Raw genomic sequence first — 19,149 nt, 5'->3', positions numbered from 1 at the left:
CATTATCATCATCATCGTCATTACTGTGAGTCTCTTCATCATTTTCGCGCGGTTTCTCCTGTGAGGTGTCCTCCAGTGAGTGTTATGAGCTCATGGTCAGTTACTCCTCAGTGCTGCTGTTATTAGTAATAATAATAATCCTCATAACCGCAGATACTCTTGTCCTCTGAGGCTCTGAGCGCGTATGAGGATCTCCAACTCTGTTGATCCTCCACACTCCAGCAGGGGCGGGGTCACGGAACTTCAGTCAATCAGAGAGCAACCGGAGACAAGGACAGGCCTCTTACTCTGAGGCTGTGTGTGTGTGTGTGTGTGTGTGTGTGTGTGTGTGTGTACCAGGTGATTCTGTTATTGTTTATTTCTTATTATTATTTGAGCAATTCCATGCTGGTATCAACCTGGACATGACAAATAATATATGTTTTTCCTCATAAATGCAAACAAATCAAATCAAATCACATCAGTCATGTTTGTTCTACAGTGAGCCAGGAATATAAACAGATGTTTCAATCTACACTCACTGGCCACTTTAATAGGTACACCTGTTCCTCTGCTCATTATTGCATATTTGTAGTCAGCCAATCACATGACGGAAACTCAGTGCATTTAGGCATGTAGAAATGGTCAGTGAGCATCAGAATGGGGAAGAAAGGGGATTTAAGAGACGCTGAACGTGGCATGGTTGTTGGTGCCAGACGGGCTGCTCTGAGTATTTCAGAAACTGCTGATCTACTGGGATTTTCACGCACAACCATCTCTAGGGTTTACAGAGAATGGTCCGACAAAGAGGAAATATCCAGTGAGCGGCAGTTCTGTGGGCGCAAATGCCTTGTTGATGCCAGAGGTCAGAGGAGAATGGCCAGACTGGTTACTCAAATAAGCACTCGTTACAACCGAGGTCTGCAGAAGAGCATCTCTGAACACGCAACACGTCCAACCTTGAGGCGGATGGGCTACAGCAGCAGAAGACCACACCGGGTGCCGCTCCTGTCAGCTAAGAACAGGAAACTGAGGCTACAATTCACACAGGCTCACCAAAACTGGACAATAGAAGATTGGAGAAACGTTGCCTGGTCTGATGAGTCTCCATTTCTGCTGCACATTCGGATGCTCGGCTCACAATTTGGCCTCAACAACATGAAAGCATGGATCCATCCTGCCTTGTATCAGCGGTTCAGGCTGCTGGTGGTGCTGTAATGGTGTGGGGGATCTTTTCAGGCACACTTTGGGTCCATTAGTACCAATTGAGCATGGTGTCAACACCACAGCCTACCTGAGTATTGTTCTGACCATGTCCATCCCTTTATGAGCACAGTGTCTCCATCTTCTGATGGCTACTTCCAGCAGGATAACGCACCATGTCATAAAGCGTGAATCATCTCAGACTGGTTTCTTGAACATGACAATGAGTTCACTGTACTCAAATGGCCTCCACAGTCACCAGAGCTCAATCCAATAGAGCACCTTTGGGATGTGGTGGAACGGGAGATTGGCATCATGGATGTGCAGCCGACAAATCTGCAGCAACTGTGTGATGCTATCATGTCAATATGGAGCAAAATCTCTGAGGAATATTTCCAGTAGCTTGTTGAATCTACGACACCAAGGATTAAGGCAGTTCTGAAGGCAAAAGGTGGTCCGACCCGGTACTAGTGAGGTGTACCTAATAAAGTGGCCGGTGAGTGTAATGTTAACATATACTTTCTCTGTGAATTGATATTGTAAGTTTTTACTGCAAATGTTCCATCCACAACACTGGAACTGCTCATATCAGAGACTGAAGTGTCTGTCCTCTAATTATGAAACTCTTCAAGTCCAAACATATTTAAATTGACATTTTCCTTCATTAAATGACCCTTTGGACTGAAATCAGCACTTTCTCCAGTAGGAGTTTATTGAATCCTGTCGATTACTTCAATCATTTTGATGTGATTATTAAGTGTTAAAGAGTGTTAGGGTTTAAAACCTTACATTAATAGTCAATACAATATGAAATACTATAGTAATGTATAGTGAAGTCTGTAGTAAAGTACTATAGTAATGTATAGTGAAGTCTGTAGTAAAGTACTTGAATTGATCTGTTGTGGTGATTCTACAGTTGCTATGCTAACTCTACATCTATAGTAATATAAACAAATGAGCCAAAGCTGCAGTTTTCTACAGCTCTAGTGTATATTATACTGCAATACTCCACAGTTTACTGTAGTAAACACTAAAGTATACTACAGTATTTACTACAGTTCATCAGTTCACACTACAGTATGCTGGAGCATTCATTAACAGAGTTTAGATACTCAAATATACACAGTCTAATACACCTAATGTTCAAGAAACACTATAGAGTTTACTGTACATTACTATAGTATTGTTTCCAGTGAGTGTAGCCTCTGGCTGATGCTGTAAAACATTCATCTATTGCCGTTTATCTTCAGGAAAGTATTACTGGGACAGCCTAAATCTTCTGACGGGGGTCGCTGCTGTTTCAGACTGCTACATCTTAAAGGGACAGTTCACCAAAACCTCACCTCATCGTTTACTCGCATGTTTAATGAGTTTTCATTTAGAGTTTCTGTCTTCTGTTCAACACAAGTGAAGATCGTTTGAAGAATGCTGCTAGCTGGCACTCATCGACTTCTAATAGCAAAGAAAACACTGTAGATGTCAATGAGTGCAGCATTCTTCAAAATATCTTCACTTGAGTAAAGGATGGCAGAACTGTGTTGGGTGAACTGTCTCTTTAACTCAGTAAACACTAGCTAGCTCACTTCACTTATTAGCTAATGTTTACTGTGCTGTGTGAGTGTAACGCCAGCACAAACTGAAGCATTAGTGTGTGTTTGCATTACAGTTTTCCAACAATATTTTCTGAGTGTTAAAAACTGTTGTGAAATGAAGACATTTCCATTCTAACCATTGTTCTGTGGCTAAAGCTCAACATTTGGTGATGACATTGATAAAGCCCTGGCGCTAGTTCAGTAGATATTACAGTAGGATTCCTCAAATCACAGTCAACACACTCTTATATTTCACATTGTCATATAAATGGCAAGGCAATGTGCTTTAAACATGACATGATGCAGAAATATTGTTCTATAAAGGCTAAATTGAGTCTGCAGTGTGTAAAACAGATCTTCTATGTGTTGTTTTGTGTTGTTCACACTTATTGTCAGATCAACACACAGATAAAGTAGTTCAGGCATGTTTTGAGTGCATTACAGTCCCGTATCACTACGCTGAAGGATTTCACTTATGTTAATGCAAGGAGCCGGTGTGATGAACAAAGAGCAGGAGTCAGAGATCCACTTTATTGAAGACAATAGTTTACAGTTTGATCAGCAGAAAACAGCTTCAACACACTCCATGGGGTTCGTAAGCCGCTCTCAATTTGACAGAAATGATAGGAAGAGCAGCACACATGTGGTCAGTGACCAAATAAAATCATCAGGAATTCAGACTTCCATTGTTTTCTGACATTATGCTGTTTTCCGCTTCTGCTTCCCACATTGTGCACTTCCTCCTGTGAGTGTCGCAGTCAGAGCTGCATGCAAATGAGGGCCGGCTGAAGCCTCCCCATTGGTCCATTAGCGCTAGATTGACAGCTCCTCCTCCAGCCAATCAGGCGAGGAGGGAAGCTGACATCACTCTAATGGCAGCCAATGCGCACAGGTGAGGACAGAGAAGTGTATAATAATTACAATCGCTCTTAAATAATCTGTGTAGGGGACACACAACAGTGATGGAGAAGAAGAAAGAGGAGAAACTAAAACTAAACAGCAAAAAAATGACCCTAATCAAACCATAACCCTAACCTAACCCAACCATAACCCTAACCCAACCATAACCCTAACAAACACCCTAACCCAACCATAATCCTAACAAACACCTTAACCATAACCTAAACATAACAGCCGAATCCTAACCTTAACCTAACCCTAATCATAATCCTAAAACAAAAAATCTAAATTTAGAGGGATCTGGGAAAGAAAGAAAGAAAGAAAGAAAGAGAGAAAACAGAAAGAAAAAAGAAAGAAAAAAAGAAAGAAGGAAAGAGACAGAGAGAGAGAGAGAGAGAGAGAGAGAGAGAGAGAGAGAGAGAGAGAACAGAAGGAAAGAGGTGAGATTTGGCCTCATTAGTGAAAGATGATTACTCCTCTATGTTCTGTATGTCTAACCCTAAACCCTACCCCTGACTGATTATCATTCATTAACGAACACGTTTAACTATCAAACCTTTAACTATCTCTAACTTCCTCCAATATTTACAGATGTTTCATCAATGAGGACCAATGATTTTCTCCAAACAAGCACAGGATTTCCAGCACATGATCTAAAGAACACAAGCAGAAATAAGAGCGTTTGCTAATCATTCTCAATAAGCTTATTAATATCAATACAAATCTATTAAAGTCCTACTCCAAACTACACTTGTGTCCATAAACACTGTCTAAATCTCCCAGTCTTGACTAAAATGCTGTTATTTAGCAAACCCTGCTGTTCTAAATGTCTCCATTAAACTAGTTCAGCTACTCCAGCTGCTGGTTTATGTTAAAGCTCATCTGCAGAAATCCAGCGCTCGCTTGTAGAACAAGTGAAGAGAAGAAGAAAGCAGAAAGGTGTGAGCAGCAGCACTACAAATAATCCACACCTGGGGTCAAATATGTCTGTGGCAGGAGGCTCTTATTTCTAGCTTATTGACCCATATAATCCTGCCCCGTCAGCGCTCTCTACACCATCCTATCCTATCTCTGTTAAAGAGAAACAGCCTTCAGAACCGGCCCACGACGCCCCTGTTATATGCGCTGATCTCACTTAAACCTGCCTAAAGTCCCGTTAGAGCTACGACCACTGTCTAAACTAGGCTTTCTGTCTTTCTAAAAGTATTGACGCACTACAGTAATAATATGCTGACTTTATCTTTTACTATTAATCCTACAGCTATAGAAATAAAGCCCACCAGTATGCAAATAAATCCCCCTTTCCAGCAGTTTGATTGGTTAATCTGTGACTATTTCCCTTAATATTTCTATTTACTCTACAGTCAGTGCTAACCCAGTTGATATAAAAACACGACGTCCTGTCTAAACGTGAATCAACCTGCTTTCCTTTAGTTATTTCATACAATTAATGCTGTCCTGCCGCAGACAGATTCTACCCCAGCTGAGGATTAGCGGCTAACACTCAATCTCCGGCGTCGCCTGTGCGCATCGGCCGCCATTAGAGAGACATCAGCTTCCCTCCTCGCCTGATTGGCTGGAGGAGGAGCTGTCGGTCTAGAGCTGGTGGACCAATGGGGATGCTTCACCTGGCCCTCATTTACATGCAGCTCTGACTGCAACTCTCGCAGGAGGAAGTGCAGAATTTGGGAAGCAGAAGAGGAAAACAGCAAAACAACAAATGACAGAAATGGAAGAATGAAACCCTGTTTCCTGCTGCTGATGGGCTCTACTTCATGCTGAACCACTTGTGCTCTAAAATCTCCTCTAAAACTGGTCCAGTTTCAGGGCGGAAACTGATTATCCACCTCAGCAGATCCCGGCATTCTGTAGAAATAATAAAGAGAGAACATGTTAGTCAGGGATGCTCCTGATGATGATACGATTCTTGAATCTGATTGGCTGGAATAAAGTCATTAAATCCACAGTTTCAGTCAGTTATAATCACAGTTCTAGATGAATATGAACATATAAAAACCGTACAGGCTAATTTACATATTTCATAATCATAATAACGGTCAAAATAAGAAATACAACACATGATGTTTTACTCTGACGTCACTGGATATTACAGTGAGTGCATTCACTGAGAGCTTCTGTCACTGTTTAATTCTGTGCATGAAGGTATGCTATAGTTAATGCCACATGCACTGTAATGAGATTTATATTCAGAGTTCATTGTGAAATAAGAGTTACATGTTCACTGGAGGAAAGAGATGTGATGATGAGGAGAGCGCTGAGGAAACTGTAGATGGATGGGAAACCCGACTGCTCCTCCATGACTGTAGCCGCTTTTCCACTATCGTGCCGAACTGCTCTAAGAACACCTGGGTACGACGGTTACTGTTGTTTCTCCCCTGAGCTGAAATGATGCGGCACGATTACAAACCATTTTCAACACGGTTAGACAACCGTGCTGAACTGTGTCGACAGGTTCTGTGTGTTAACGTTGCGGTTCTGTTGCCGAACTACCACAGGCTCAGCTGAAGCGTGCTAGTCATCAGACATCAACAAGTAAACTAGGCTACATTTATTATAAAAAAATGATCCAGGTCTAAACCCTACAGTTTAAAAAGAGTTTTAAAAGCACAGAGCAGTCTCTGGCAGAGAAGGGAATCCCTGGCCCACCACATTCTTACCAACATATTTTATTTATTAAAGTTATTATCTCATCGACTTGTATATAGTTAAGTGAGTATAATATAATGACTAACCCGTCATCTAAAATCTGAAAATAATTCAATAGCCTGTTGTTTTATTCGTGGCTAGAGCTTGATTCATTTGATTGACATCCTAGGCAATGAGAGCTTTACTTCAGCTGACTGAGCGTGTGTTTATTGTATGCAGCTCTGTATTTGCTGGCTCAAAAACTGGCTCTGATCTGGGAGAGAACTTTACCAACGACTACATGCACTGCTGACTTTTTATTTCTTACTGTGCATCGAATAAAGACACGCTTAAGATCATCGATGTCCACTATCCACAACAACATCGCTATATCCATGGAAGACGAACGTGCAGACTCTTTGAAATAATTGCACTTTTTAATTCACAGGCCAGACGGCTTGTTGTGTAATTTAATGCTGGCGATACCCCCTGAAGGACAGTTACGGGGTGTTGTGATGTCGGCCGTCACCGGAGAAAGTCAAATCTTTCATTATGTTGGACTTTTGTTTGGAAGCTTTACGGAGTGGCTGTACTGTAGCTGTCTAAGGTAGACTACTGTTGTATGATTTACATTATAGCCTATATATGCACCAATAAACAGGTCAAATGAATGAATAAATCTAATAAATATGGATTCCTAAATGTCGATATTGCTTTTACTCAAAAACATATCAATACGTTATGACAAATGTTTTATAAAAATGACATTTTCAGCATTTAGCTACAGGCTGTTATACGATTGAGTGAAATATAAGTCAGAGAGTTATGGGGCCATTCAACATGTTTCTGTGTTGTTTTGTTCTCGTGATCTTTAATATAGACTGGGCAGCTGCACAAAATATTTTATAAAACATCACGCAGGAATTTATAGCCCGTTCATTAATTATGAAGATAAAAAGATCATTACAATAACAAAACTGACAAGATAAAAGAGCAGCATTTAGCTAATATAATAGTGCTTTATATGCTTTATTTCCTGCTGTGTTGTTCATAATATTCGTTTTTATTTCACTTGATGCATTCGTTATTTAATGTTTGAATACTGAAATAACAGCTATCGTTTACATGCTTATTTTACCATCAACATGTGGTATATTTGATATCATTATCAACTTTTGACATTAAACTGCTGTGTACTTTAACTGATTGTTCAAAATGAAATCACTGAAGTGCTATATATATGTTTTATTAGTGAAAGTGCCCGCTCACTTTTCACAAGGCCTGTCCAAAAATATCCTTCTGCCACTTCCGCCACTGAGACTGCAGCTCTGCACAAGACGTTTGGCCAGCGGAGAAATTAAAATGGTCGTGCCCAACTGAGTCTGGTTTCTCTCAAGGTTTTTTTTCTTCACTTCCGCCTTTAGTGAAGTTTTTTTTCCCTCTCCGCTGTCACCACTGGCTTGCATGGTTCAGGATCTGTAGAGCTGCGCATCGTTGGATTTGCTCTTCAGTGTTTGGACTCTCAGTAGTGATTATTAAACCACACTGAACTGAGCTAAACTGAACTGAACTTAAACACTACAAACTGAACTACACTGTTCCTATTTACTGTGACCTTTTATGTGAAGCTGCTTTGACACAATCTACATTGTATAAGCGCTATACAAATAAAGGGGAATTGAATTGCACTATTATTGTTGCATTATTGTTTATTTTCCTGTTCTGTACAGAGATTTAAAATCTATTGTTTATTTCCCCTCCAGTAATTTTCAATCATTACGTTACAATTGGTGATTTTCCCTCCAAATTAAATTTGCCCAGAGCCGCGCAACATATGCTAAGGGTGCTGTGACATGTGCCTATATTTAGCAGCCTTATATGAGAGAGCGGCATAACAGTGTTCAGTCACGCGGTGCTTTCGCTTTTACACATGAACATGAGAAAACTAGTTTCAGATATTCTTTAACTTTAATTGAACAAACGGAGTCGTTTACATGTTACCAAGGCAACTACTGATGCGTTTTGTGTAACGATTCAAAGAGCTTTGTGGCAGCACGACAGTGGAAATGAAACCGTATCCGTGCTGTCTGGCCCGGTTGGGCACAGAATAGAACAGTTCAGCATTAAGAACGGTTCAGCACGACAGTGGAAATGAAACCGTATCCGTGCTGTCTGGCCCGGCTGGGCACAGAATAGAACAGTTCAGCATTAAGAACGGTTCAGCACGACAGTGGAAAAGCGGCTATTGGGGTACAAGTGATACATGTGCTTTTACAGCAAAGAACTGCAAATATGCAGATATTATACCAATCTATGGATAAACACACAGCTTCTGCTCTCACTCCACATGGCTGTGCTTTACTGATGACATGACAAATTAGCTGAAAACTGAAGTTTGCTGCCGCTTTCTTATCACATTTAAAGAGGACTGAGGGCATGATATAGTAGTGGACCATTCATGAGCTAATCTCAAAACCTTTAGGGGGGCTGAGTGAAAATAAGTGGCCTAGTGACACCCATGAGCTGCACCATGTGTAGTGTTGTTTTCTCACCTGCTGACAAACTGGGGTGAAATCGTCGCCGTCTAGATCTGGAGAGACAGCGATATCCACTGACCATCATTGACAGCCTTCCTCTAACAGCCAAGACATGCATTCTAACAGCATGAGTAATGATTCTGTAGCCTTCCTTCTCCTGTCTACGGTATCTTGTTATTCCTGCAAGTGAGAGATTTTCAGGTCAGTAATTCACAATATCTTCTCCCTCCTGATATCAGCATACACACACAGGAGGTTACAGATGAAGGGTCAGTTCACCCAAAAATGTCATTCTGTTATTAATTCCTCAGCCTCATGTCGTCCTAAACCCCTGAGAGCTTCGTCTGATAATACAAATTACCGAGATGATACATCAGCAGTGCAACTGAGAGCAGATGTGTGAAGGCCTCAGAGCTCTCCTGAACATGCGCAATATACTGACACTGAGGATGAGAATCTGTTCAATAAAGTCGTTATTTTAGCTTTATGTGGAAATAAAAGGATTCTCAGAGTCTGATAATGCTCTGATTGATCCACTGAAGGCCTATGGTCATTTTTTGAGGATGTTTTGGGTCCTTTTATAGACCCTTGCTGTCTATAGAGACTCAAAGAGCTCTCAGATTTCATCTAAAATATCTTCATTTCTGTTCAGGGGTCTTAGGGGTTCAGGAGGACATGAGAGATATTCATTACTAAAATTACTACATTTTTACATTACTAACGTTTTTACATTAGTACTACATTTCTAAAATCTTCATTTTAGTGTGAACTATCCCCTTAATAAGCAGCACTAATAAGCCAACTCACCCAGAGTGGGGTCTCTCCAGTAGTTCTCTGGAATACGAGTACTGTTGCCGAAATCAATCAGCTTGAGCTGCAGTGTCTTTGGATTGACCATGATGTTTTCTACATGCATGGACCCATGGTATACGGCATGCTCAATGCAGCGCTGTGCTGCAATAATGAGCTGCATAATCAGCTGCCGTGCAACACTCTCACTCAGGCGGCCATTGTTCTTCCTGATGAACTTCCCCAAGGTTATGTACGAGGGCAAGTACTCCATGACCAGGTAGTTATTCCTTCCCTCCATGGCGTACTCGTACAGCTCTATGATGTGTGGGCAGAGCGGAGGTTCCTTGAGGAGCATCATATGACGTGCTTCTGGGATCACACGTGTAGAAAATCCAACCTAGAGAGAAATAAAGTCAGGAAAAGGTTAGATGTGAGTGTCTCATATATAAATGACCTTGTAATGTGTCAATAGCTGTGTTTCCATTCAAAGAGGCTAATTAAATTCATGTGCAAAACTGGAATATCATATAAAAGAATAAAGCAGCGTTTCATCAATGAGTCAAAGAGAACGAAATCATCCCTGAATTATAAACTGGAGGCAAATATCAGTCAGGAAAATGAGTTTCGCCTCAGAAGACCAAGACCAAACACAATGAACACGGTGAATGCGGTGGCTTTTAGAGACGCGAGCACAGACAGATGCTCAAGACAGTTCTGGAGAGAATAATAATAGAAGAAGAATAATACTGAAGCACTGTGATGACGGACTGATGGAGGACTGAGACCTTTTACAATCAACACAACAACATTTCACATCTGACACAATGGAGATCTGCAGACCAACATTACAGACGCAAAGACCCTGAACACACATTAATATCATCATATGACCTCTTCTGACACAATCACATGACTTTTTTAATCTGCATGCTGGAGTTTATCAGGTAAGAATGCTTCTGATGTAGTTTATGCACATGTTTTCTTCTGGAATAAAGTTTATCTGAGTGAGTTATGCGCATGAGAACATGTATGTGCATCTTGGTGTTTTCAGGATTTCTGGAAATGACTAAACACCAGTTTCAGTCTTTTCCATAAAGCGTGTTGTTTACATGTGTACCCTTCAACACACAACATAAAAACACGACTAAAGATGGAGTTCATCAGTTCTCTTCAGATATTTTCAGTAGAGTATGCATACTTACCACGTGGTACAACTCTCCGTAATACTCTTTATTCACAACTTTTATGGCAACCTGCAAAGAAAGCATAAAGTCAAAACTTATTCAACTAGAGAGATGTCTGATCACACACACACACACACACACGAAGTAAACTTTACCTTCTGGCCATCAGATTTGCGTGTAGCCACATAGACAGTGCCTTCATGTCCCTGTCCCAGCTTCTTCCCAAGCACATATCTGTCAAGTAAAGATCCTGGAGAAAAATAAATCACATTTATGACACTGCTCATTCCTGTGACTCTTCTGCTCTAATCTAATCGTGACATAATTCCGTAAAACTCTGAAAAATAATACAAAACCCTGCTGCAGATTAGACAGAAGACAAACCTGAGCTGCTGACTTTAGCCGAGCTGCTGACTTTAGCTGAGCTGCTGACTTTAGCTGAGCTGCTGACTTTAGCCGGGCTGCTGACTTTAGCCGGGCTGCTGACTTTAGCCGAGCGGCTGACTTTAGCCGAGCGGCTGACTTTAGCCGAGCGGCTGACTTTAGCCGAGCGGCTGACTTTAGCCGAGCGGCTGACTTTAGCCGAGCGGCTGACTTTAGCCGAGCGGCTGACTTTAGCCGAGCTGCTGTCTTCTGCTCCAGTTTTGCTGCCGCCATGTTGGATCTGAGCTGTTTTCACTCGTTTTGCAGCCACTGTGTCCTGATTTCTGCTGTCCTGATCTAGACACCGAGCCTTCCTCTTCTGTCCTCTTGGAGCTTCTGTGGATTACAGTCAATAATGCATTATTAATGATCAGTTCTTTCATTAATTGGCATTTACTACACTCTGGGATTTAATCATCTGTTCAAATGGCAGCAGTCCTAATAGATTCCCTTCAGTCGATCACTACGAGTTTGTCCAGTTCATTGGCTAGACTAAGGGATTTCCTCAGAAGCAACAAACACTCTGATTTGTACACAAACAGGTCAACAGACTGCATAGCATATGAGATTGGCGAGTGCAGCTCAAGCCTAGTTCACACTACAGGATTTTCAACATCAGCAGATCTCTGTGCTGTTCACACTACAGGATTTTCAACATCAGCAGATCTCTGTGCTGTTCACACTACAGGATTTTCAACATCAGCAGATCGCTGTGCTGTTCACACTACAGGATTTTCAACATCAGATCGCTGTGCTGTTCACACTACAGGATTTTCAACATCAGCAGATCTCTGTGCTGTTCACACTACAGGATTTTCAACATCAGATCGCTGTGCTGTTCACACTACAGGACTTTCAACATCAGCAGATCGCTGTGCTGTTCACACTACAGGATTTTCAACATCAGATCGCTGTGCTGTTCACACTACAGGATTTTCAACATCAGATCGCTGTGCTGTTCACACTACAGGATTTTCAACATCAGCAGATCTCTGTGCTGTTCACACTACAGGATTTTCAACATCAGATCGCTGTGCTGTTCACACTACAGGATTTTCAACATCAGATCGCTGTGCTGTTCACACTACAGGATTTTCAACATCAGCAGATCGCTGTGCTGTTCACACTACAGGATTTTCAACATCAGCAGATCGCTGTGCTGTTCACACTACAGGATTTTCAACATCAGCAGATCTCTGTGCTGTTCACACTACAGGATTTTCAACATCAGCAGATCGCTGTGCTGTTCACACTACAGGATTTTCAACATCAGCAGATCGCTGTGCTGTTCACACTACAGGATTTTCAACATCAGCAGATCGCTGTGCTGTTCACACTACAGGATTTTCAACATCAGCAGATCGCTGTGCTGTTCACACTACAGGATTTTCAACATCAGCAGATCGCTGTGCTGTTCACACTACAGGATTTTCAACATCAGCAGATCGCTGTGCTGTTCACACTACAGGATTTTCAACATCAGCAGATCGCTGTGCTGTTCACACTACAGGATTTTCAACATCAGCAGATCACTGTGCTGTTCACACTACAGGATTTTCAACATCAGCAGATCACTGTGCTGTTCACACTACATGACTTGATTTTGTGTCTGTTAATCTCTGTGGTGTTCACACTACGCGACACTACGTAAATGATCCACAAGAGGGGGGGGGTCACACACTACAGGATCTGACAACAACTAGCTCCCCAACAGCTCAGTCAAGCTACCAAACCACAGCCAATGAAATGTTGAGGGAGGAGTCGTCAGAAAAGGCTGAACAATATTGGCTGCTTGTGTGCTGATGACATCACTGACAGCGTTTCAAGCTTTCAAGGAATCATCTAAAAACATGGTCAGTCAGCTGATGCATCAGCGGATCAATCGCTCGTCTGCAAGGCTCGAGTGGAGAGATACACAGAGAGTTAATTTAATTTCTGTAATTTAATAACTCAGAAATAAAACTAACATATCTATAACACCCTGACGTTTCCTGAATATCACAAGGAAAGTGCCATATCTAAACAGAAGTTAACCACTAGATAGTGGATGTCATTGACCTTGCGCACCATACCGAGCTGTGTCCCCCGGGGGTAAGAGCAAACTCTAGTGGAGGTGTCGCCTCCTCCCGAGCATTAGCATGTAGCACCTCTCTAACAGACATCTGTAGAGCTGCGGGCTGGGTAACACCCAACACATTCACAAGATTCTATAATCTCAGAGTCGAGCTGGTTTCATCCCAGCTGCTGAGTAACACCAGTGAGCCAGGAGAAAGCTACGCTCACAGTCAAAAACGCTTGATGCACCACACTCCCTAACCCAGAGCTACATGCGCGTTATACTGCTCTGCTAGCTTTAGTCTACCATTGGTGAACCCTTAAGAGTTCCTTCAAGGCCCCCTACACCTCACTCGGCGGATGAGCCAGGTCAACCCACGTTCAGGCGTTCTGTTCCAGCTATGCGTGGTCCATAACCCCATATGCAATGTCAGCCACAGTGAGTCCCCCGTCATAGGAGGACCTGTGTCTTCTTTACCGGCTAACCATCTACCGTATGTCGTGCTCCCCTAATCAGGGCGAGCCCATATGTGTTTTTTGTTACAGGTCTCCCCATTAGGGAAGCAGAGACCTCCGCAGTGTCCTCCCCCTTCGGGACTGGCACTCCACATACTGTCGTATTCTTGTAAGCCCTAGCATATAAGTGCTAGTCATGATTGGTGAATACGACTCTACCAAAGTGGCTACACCTGTGAGAGCAGCGCTCGGCAATCTCTGTTGCAGTCTATTGGCCCGTTTTTACACTAATCAGTGTGATTGGTGCTTCTAAGCAAATCCCTCAGTCTAGTCGATCAACTCGATATAAATGTCTCTGTTCCCTTCTTCAGGGAATGAGGGTTACGTATGTAACTAAGACATTTCCAGCATTTTTCCAGTCATAAAGAGTGGACTGACCTGAGCTGGACGTCTCTGTGTCGGCGTCTACACTTGTGTTCTCCAGCTCTGCAACTCTGATGTGTTTCCGCAGAGCATATGGTGTAACTCCACCAGAAACACTCTGCAAATCATCATCTGCTTTCCGCTTCTCTCCTCTTCCTCCTAATGTGGATTACAGTCAATATTGAATTAATAATAATCAGTTATTTCAATAATTGTCATTTATTTTACTCTGGGATTTATCAAATGGCAGCAGTGCTAATAGTTTTCCAGTCATAAAGAGTGGACTGACCTGAGCTGGACGTCTCTGTGTCGGCGTCTACACTTGTGTTCTCCAGCTCTGCAACTCTGATGCGTTTCCGCAGAGCATATGGTTTAACTCCACCAGAAACACTCTGAAAAGCATCATCTGCTTTCCTCTTCTCTCCTCTTCCTCCTAATGTGGATGACAACACAATGAACAATAAACTCTTCAATTAATCAATCATGTTTTATTACTTCATGTCAGATTTCTGTTGAATATCTGCAATCTAAAGATTCAAAAATCTAAATATGGAGAAAATCACATTTAACAGATGACTGACACAATAAAATAACCTGAATTACTTCACTGCATTAGCGGATTAGAGCGCACATTCATAGTTTTCAGTCACGTGACTAAAATAACTCAAAACAAATGTTCAGATAATATGACCGCTTGAAAAATGAAAATAAACCCAACATCACAGAAGAGTTTCGATCCAATCGTGAATCAGGATTTTCCTTTAAATATTGTGATGTCATCATATATGTCCATATGGTGCCCCTACAGCTTCATAATGCACACTGACCTGAGCTGCTGTCTTCTGCTGCAGTTTTGCGGCTGCCGCCATGTTGGATCTGAGCTGTTTTCACTCGTTTTGCAGCCACTGTGTCCTGATTTCTGCTGTCCTGATCTAGACATCCAGCCTTTCTCTTCTGTCCTCTTGGAGCTTCTGTGGATTACAGTCAATAATGCATTATTAATGATCAGTTCTTTCATTAATTGGTATTTATTGTATTTGGGGATCTGTTCAAACGACAGCAGTGCTACTAGTTTCCAGATGTTTTGGCATGAAGCACTACTGAGAAATCCTTCGCACAATACTGCATCGTTCACAGTTAAAGGCACATTATGTGAGACTTTTATTATTAAAATCTCCAAAAAACCACTACAGGAGTGATTCATGAATTCACTCCCATAAATGAATGATCTCGCGGTGCATTATGGGATAGCGTAGCATCCACTGGTTGCACACTTCAGAACCTCTCCAGTAGTAGTAGGTCATCCGGGTACTTCTCGCATGCTGTTTTTCAAATACTGTGAATTCAGACATACTACTCGGCTCACATACTGTGTTAATGTACTATTTAGTATGGAAGTGTGTGATTTTAACCACAGCCAGTGTGTGTGTGTTCATGCTAATGACATCACACATCCTCTATTTCTGCTCTGTTTGTCTATGCAGTCAATTAAAACACAAACATATTAAAACGTCGCTAGAGTAGCATTATAACAGAAGCCCAGCATGTATTTAGTCTGATAAAACAGCACACATGATCACGAGCTGAAGAACCAGACGCGGTGGACTGTGGCATAATAAAAGCTCTGCTGCTTTGTGTCGGTGTGCACTGTGCCTTTAAGCTGCCAAATTTATGCTCATACAACTGTAGAAGAGTGTGACGGGAGACTGACCTGAGCTGCTGTTCTCATTGCTGGACGTCTCTGCAACTCTGATGCGTTTCCGCAGAGCATATGGTTTAACTCCACCAGAAACACTCTGCAAATCATCATCTGCTTTCCTCTTCACTCCTCTTCCTCCTAATGTGGATTACAGTCAATAATGAATTAATAATAATCAGTTATTTCAATAATTGTCATTTATTTTACTCTGGGATTTATCAAATGGCAGCAGTGCTAATAGTTTCCCAGTCATAAAGAGTGGACTGACCTGAGCTGGACGTCTCTGTGTCGGCGTCTACACTTGTGTTCTCCAGCTCTGCAACTCTGATGCGTTTCCGGTGGGCAGATGGTTTTCCTCCACCAGAAACACTCTGAAAAGCATCATCTGCTTTCCTCTTCTCTCCTCTTCCTCCTAATGTGGATTACAGTCAATATTGAATTATTAATAATCAGTTATTTCAATAATTGTCATTTAATTTACTCTGGGATTTATCAAATGGCAGCAGTGCTAATAGTTTCCCAGTCATAAAGAGTGGACTGACCTGAGCTGGACGTCTCTGTGTCGGCGTCTACACTTGTGTTCTCCAGCTCTGCAACTCTGATGCGTTTCCGCAGAGCATATGGTGTAACTCCACCAGAAACACTCTGAAAAGCATCATCTGCTTTCCTCTTCTCTCCTCTTCCTCCTAATGTGGATTAAAACACAACGAACAATAAACTCTTCAATTAATCAATCATGTTTGTTTATTGTCATTAATTCATTCCAGATTCAAAAATATAAAGATGGAGAAAATCACCTTTAAAGTGGCCAAATGAAGTTCAAATCAACACTTGAGTTCTGACATGTTTACAGTAGAAAGTGTTGAACTTCATGGAACATGATCATAATATAATATTGTATTGATTTTGGGCATAATAGATAAATCAATCATTTTGATCCAGACAATGTATTTTTGCCTATTGGCCAAAATATCCCCATGCTCACTGGATTTAGCAGCTAACTGAGTAAAACACTTTGCACCCTGCTTCATGTTCCAGAGTTTTCAGTGGTAATAAATGTGTGGTGCTGAAGCTGTAGAAGTGTTTATGGAGACACACCTGAGCTGCTTTTCTCTTGAGAGCTGGTCATCTCTCTGTCTCTTGTGTTCTCCAGCTCTGAAACTCTGATGCGTTTCCGCTGAGCAGATGTTTCATCATCCGCTTTCCTCTTCTCTCCTCTTCCTCCTAATGTGGATTAAAGCACAACGAACAATAAACTCTTAATCTAAATCATGATTATTGTCATTAATTCATAAATATCCAAACATTGAGAAAATCACCTTTTAAATAGTCAAATTAAGTTCTCAGCGATGCAGATTATAAATATCAAACACTGAGTTTTTATACATTTACAGCAGCAAGTCTGTAAATAATCTTCATGAAACATAACCATAATATTCTCATGTTTCTGTCATATTTGTCATGTAGTAAGGGCGTCACGGTGGCGCAGTGGGTAGCACAATCGCCTTACGGCAAGAAGGTCGCTGGTTCGAGCCTCGGCTGGGTCAGTAGACATTTCTGTGTGGAGTTTGCATGTTCTCCCCTGTGTTGGTTTGTTTCCTCCGGGTGCTCTGGTTTCCCCCACAGTCCAAACACATGCGCTATAGGTGAAATGAGTAGGCTAAATTGTCTGTAGTGTATGAATGAGTGTGCATGGATGTTTCCCAGTGATGGGTTGCAGCTGGAAATATGCTGAATAAGTTAGTAAGTAATTCCGCTGTGGCAACCCCAGATTAATAAAGGGACTAAGCCGAAAAGAAAATGAATGAGTGAATGAATGTCATGTAGTTTGGCAGACCTGGGTGCTGACTGAGTCATATTTTTGCTTGTTTGCACAATTAAATTATCATTCATAATTAGTACAGTACAGCTGTCCGTGCTTTAAAATGAACATTTTCAACATTATACATTATAAATCAGGCCCGTAGCCAGTGGTCAGGTGGTTTAAAAGACCCACTCCCCACTGATAAAAAGTCCAATATTATCCCAAACATTTATGTTTCATTTATATGAGCTCATTTGTCCTAGTTTGACTGCTATGCCATCATTAAATGTGAAAATAACCCATCAAGGCTTCCAATGAATCCAAACAATTATTTTTCATGAGTCCAACATCCAGCTGTGCAAGAAAACACAATATGACAAAAATGAAGTCATCTTTCACTACAAGTAGCCCAACGTTTTTTCTGAATCTTGGACAAAAATACCATTAATAAGGTTTGAAGCCAAAAGCGGCCCACGTTAAAGGTAAATTTAATACTAATTAGTTTGTTTTTCTTATTCATGAACTTTCACAAAGTTAAGCTCTGCAATATTAATATTATTAGATTCTATTTTTTATTATTCAGAAGGCCAAATTCTGACTGAGGAAAGATGAATGTGCTGGCTAGTTTATTATTTTCCCAATAAATGATAACAGACTACCGTTTTTTCATTTAAAACCTTAACTTTAACTCCTATTTTCTAACAATTTTTGAAATTAAATTTGTATTTAAAAATTATTTCCATATTTCTTTATTCCATATATTTAGCAAATGTTTTGGTACCTAAAAAAGTCCTATCATGATGACCATCCATCAAGCTAATCCAGCTAAAAATAGAGCTTAAAATGTCACTAAAATGACTATTTAAATCTCATTATTCAGTATGCTCTGAAAACACCTCTGTGTACCGTCAGGTTATCGAGTTATGATCGCCATATTTCGGCTAAACAGCAGCACCGGGATAACAAACACAGCTGAATATGCACACTAACGGGTTAAAAAGCGACCGTCAGACGAGCTCACGGCAGTGTAATATTGCATGGTCGTATTTATTTATCCAAAATAAGTACACAAGTTATTTAAGAGTGTAAAAATAGAGTTTTAGTATCAAAAATCTGACATATAAAACAGGCAAATACGAAACACATGTGTTCTTAGTGTCTGGACTTACTCATCAAGGTCTTACAACTCTTCATTTCTGCAAGAATCTCGAAAGGTCTTGTAGACATCGTCTGAAATCGCTCAACTGTTTTGCTTGATGTGTTTATCGACCGAGAGCAACTTTCACAATTAGCCTTCATTTCCGTTCCTGCAGATTACTGAAGCTGAGTTCACGCGCGTCTGCAGACCCTGTAGAACCGTTAGAACGCGTTCTGCTGTTGCCAAGCAACGCGTCGTCTTCCGAGGGTTTATGTGACCTTTACCATATAAAGCAGCACGTATTAAATTTATAATATC

General features: G+C 41.2%; 1 protein-coding gene across 1 annotated transcript; it reads right to left on the bottom strand.

The window, feature by feature from the left end:
* Window positions 1-5,341: 5,341 nt before the first annotated feature.
* Window positions 5,342-18,920, bottom strand: LOC130243018 (uncharacterized). The gene is made up of 14 exons (XM_056475043.1): window positions 18,863-18,920; window positions 16,988-17,113; window positions 16,432-16,575; window positions 16,158-16,301; window positions 15,902-16,027; window positions 15,018-15,161; window positions 14,480-14,623; window positions 14,206-14,349; window positions 11,218-11,592; window positions 10,989-11,083; window positions 10,852-10,902; window positions 9,665-10,046; window positions 8,873-9,037; window positions 5,342-5,540 (listed from the first exon to the last, which is right to left on the bottom strand). The coding sequence occupies exons 1-14, from the start codon at window positions 18,918-18,920 to the stop codon at window positions 5,443-5,445; spliced, it is 2,196 nt and encodes a 731-aa protein (XP_056331018.1). The 3' UTR covers window positions 5,342-5,442.
* Window positions 18,921-19,149: the final 229 nt, after the last annotated feature.

The sequence above is a fragment of the Danio aesculapii genome, chromosome 16 (genome assembly GCF_903798145.1).
Source record: "Danio aesculapii chromosome 16, fDanAes4.1, whole genome shotgun sequence".
Classification (NCBI taxonomy): domain Eukaryota; kingdom Metazoa; phylum Chordata; class Actinopteri; order Cypriniformes; family Danionidae; genus Danio; species Danio aesculapii.
The sequence above is the reverse complement of the archived record's forward strand: the minus strand, read 5'-3'. Positions and strand labels throughout refer to the sequence as shown.